At 33.5% G+C, this 2653-nt stretch overlaps 1 protein-coding gene across 1 annotated transcript; it reads left to right on the plus strand.

Annotated features, from left to right (window-relative positions):
* Positions 1–513: 513 nt before the first annotated feature.
* LOC112210788 (histone-lysine N-methyltransferase SETMAR-like) lies at positions 514–1287 on the plus strand. Its single transcript, XM_024361029.2, has one exon. The coding sequence runs from the start codon at positions 514–516 to the stop codon at positions 1285–1287; it is 774 nt and encodes a 257-aa protein (XP_024216797.2).
* The last annotated feature ends 1366 nt before the right edge of the window (positions 1288–2653 follow it).

Here is a 2653-nt window from a genome sequence, read left to right on the forward strand (position 1 = left end):
GTTCTTTCACTTCCTCAGTCCTTTGTCAAAATTTAAATGCTTACGAGTCTATTTACATAATGAAGTGTCGGTATGAATCGCATTATAACAAATAATGATTAATCTATATAAAAAAAAATCTATAAAAAGTTATAATGGTATAGAAAAAAGAAGACCGTTTTATGAAATCAAGATTTTAAAAGACTGTAAACATTTTAATCCTATTTATTACTTACCAATACTTAATAATCCCTTTTAAGCATTCAGTGAGCTTGTTTTATCCCATTCGAATTCTTTAAAAAAACCTCAGTTTAGTTATTTTTTTGAAAGAATAAACCTTACAGTGTCCTACGGAATACTCGTAATTTTAAGGCATTACTAGAAACAAAATTCCTCAGCCGCTGAAGCATCTCGTGAAATTATTAAATTGGAAGGGGAAGGTATCTTTAACCAATGCACTGCGCGGCCTTGGTTTGAAAAGTTTAGAAATGGAGATACGACGTTGGAAAGGAAGAAGAGCTGCGGGCGACTTCAATGGATATTGATGAGTTTCTGCAGGACGCTGTTGAGTCAAATCCGTCCACAAATACTCACGAACTTGCTAGGGAGTGTGGTGTGTCGGAAGATACTGTTAGTCGCCATCTACTCTACATGGGAAAGGTGAAAAAGATCAGTAGACTGGTCCCTCACGAACTTATTTTTCACCAATCAGCTAAAAGGTTAGAAATTTGTAAAAATTTATTAAAATATCCTCCTGGTATGATATTTTACCAGAAGATTGTCTCCTGTGATGAAAAGTGGGTTTATTGGCACTGGCTAGATCGCGGCCAAAATGCTTTTCCGGTTGCTGCAAGGGGGCTATTAAAAAAAAAAATCCATGCTTTGCGTTTTTGGAATTTTGAAGGTGTTATTCATCACGAGTTTGTTGCCGATGGATGCTCTATGAATTCTGAAATCTACTGCGAACAATTGGAAAGATTGTACGCAAAGTTGTCAGAGCGTTATCCTGCTTTGATCAACCGAAAAGGAGTTTTATTCCAACAAGATAAAGCTCGACCTCACACTTCCTGTAAAACCAAGGAAGGGCTTAGAGAAATTCATGGGTTCGAACTTCTGCCTCATCCACCATATAGTCCAGACCTCACCACCATGGCCCATTTCCTGCAAGGAAATAAAATTATAATTTTACGGATGTTCAAACTGTGGTCCAAGAGTTCTGCGACAGCCATCTCAAAGAATGGTATCGAGCAATTGGCTAGCAGGTGGCTAATGGTGGTAGATAACATTGGACTATACTTTGAGCATTAATCGTATTTTATATCAAAGGAGGTTGTAAAACGGTATTTTTTTTGTATACACACCATTAAAAGAATAATTAGTCAATTAAATCAAGTAGCTGACATTAAATTGAGAAGTATTAAAAAGGATTGGGAAATGAAATAGAATAGCTAATCCGCCATAATTTTGCCGAACAAACAAACACAAATAGGGTGGTTTCAGTTGTTGCTTATAGATGACCTTACTTTACAACCACCCTCCCTTTCCCCCCACCCCTCCATTATCTTAGCCCCATTATACCCTTCGTTTCCTCTGCTCGGGGGATAATGGCCTAGTTATTCTAATAAAGGGGGCATTTTATTATATTTTTTTTCTCCAGCTCTCTTCGCTTTTTGCGACAACGTTGGCTGAAAATGGTGTTTAGCCGCCGGCTATCGCTCAGGAACCAGTAACCGTGAAATTGGAGTAATATCCTCTTGATTTTGCTTAAATTATAAACAAAAAATATTTACGACTAATTTTATTCTACAATGGAAGACAATTTACACAATAAATTATCACTTGTGAAATTAATTACTCCTTGGTTTATTACTATATTATATATTAATTTTTTTTTAATGTGAGTTGGCAAATTAAATTAAAACACATATACCCTTTGATCCCTATTTCTCACTTTGTTCATTTTTCTCAAACGTTTAGGTCCTCAGGCCATTGTGAAAGAGAACCTAAAAAATTTTCGTATTTTTTACTGACATTTCTTTCATCATATAACCCTGTATTTCTGCTATCATACCTTAAAATTCCTTTGTACAAGTATTTAAATTATTTTCTTATCGCGTTCTGCTATGCCCAGGGCGTTTATGTTTAAAAATAAAAACATTTCTTAATATATGAAACCTAGAAAACTGTCGCGAAAGAAAAATACGTAGATAAAATTCATACATTTAGTGAACTATGCGTATTACGTAATGGTTTATTACTAATTATTTATTAATCATTAAATAATAAAATATTTTATAATCATTATAACAAATCTAAAAAAATAACAGGCAAGTACATATGAGAATTCAATTTCCCGTAAGAATTCATCATAATACTTAAGTATCCTGATCATGAAGAAGGATTTTAAAGATTACTGATTTTCAAATATGAAGAAAAAATTTCAGAGGAAATTGAATTCTCTAATGACTTAATTTTTTACATTAGGTCGATATTACACAACATTTGCATGAAAAGTGTAAACAATGTAGTTTACCGTTTTTCGTTATTTGAGAGCTAACAAACTTAAACAATAATGAAGACTAAAATGACATTAATCCTTACATATTTACAAACTCAACATAGTTTATTGGTTACAACTATCGAGAGAGAGATCAGAAAAATAGGTTTTCAGATT

The sequence above is a fragment of the Halyomorpha halys genome, unplaced genomic scaffold, assembly GCF_000696795.3.
Source record: "Halyomorpha halys isolate HHAL.00 unplaced genomic scaffold, Hhal_1.1 Scaffold2774.1, whole genome shotgun sequence".
NCBI lineage: Eukaryota > Metazoa > Arthropoda > Insecta > Hemiptera > Pentatomidae > Halyomorpha > Halyomorpha halys.

What these genes read in the sequence shown, in the direction of transcription:
- LOC112210788 (XM_024361029.2), top strand. Translation starts at nt 514, where the DNA reads ATGGATATTGATGAGTTTCTGCAGGACGCTGTTGAGTCAAATCCGTCC.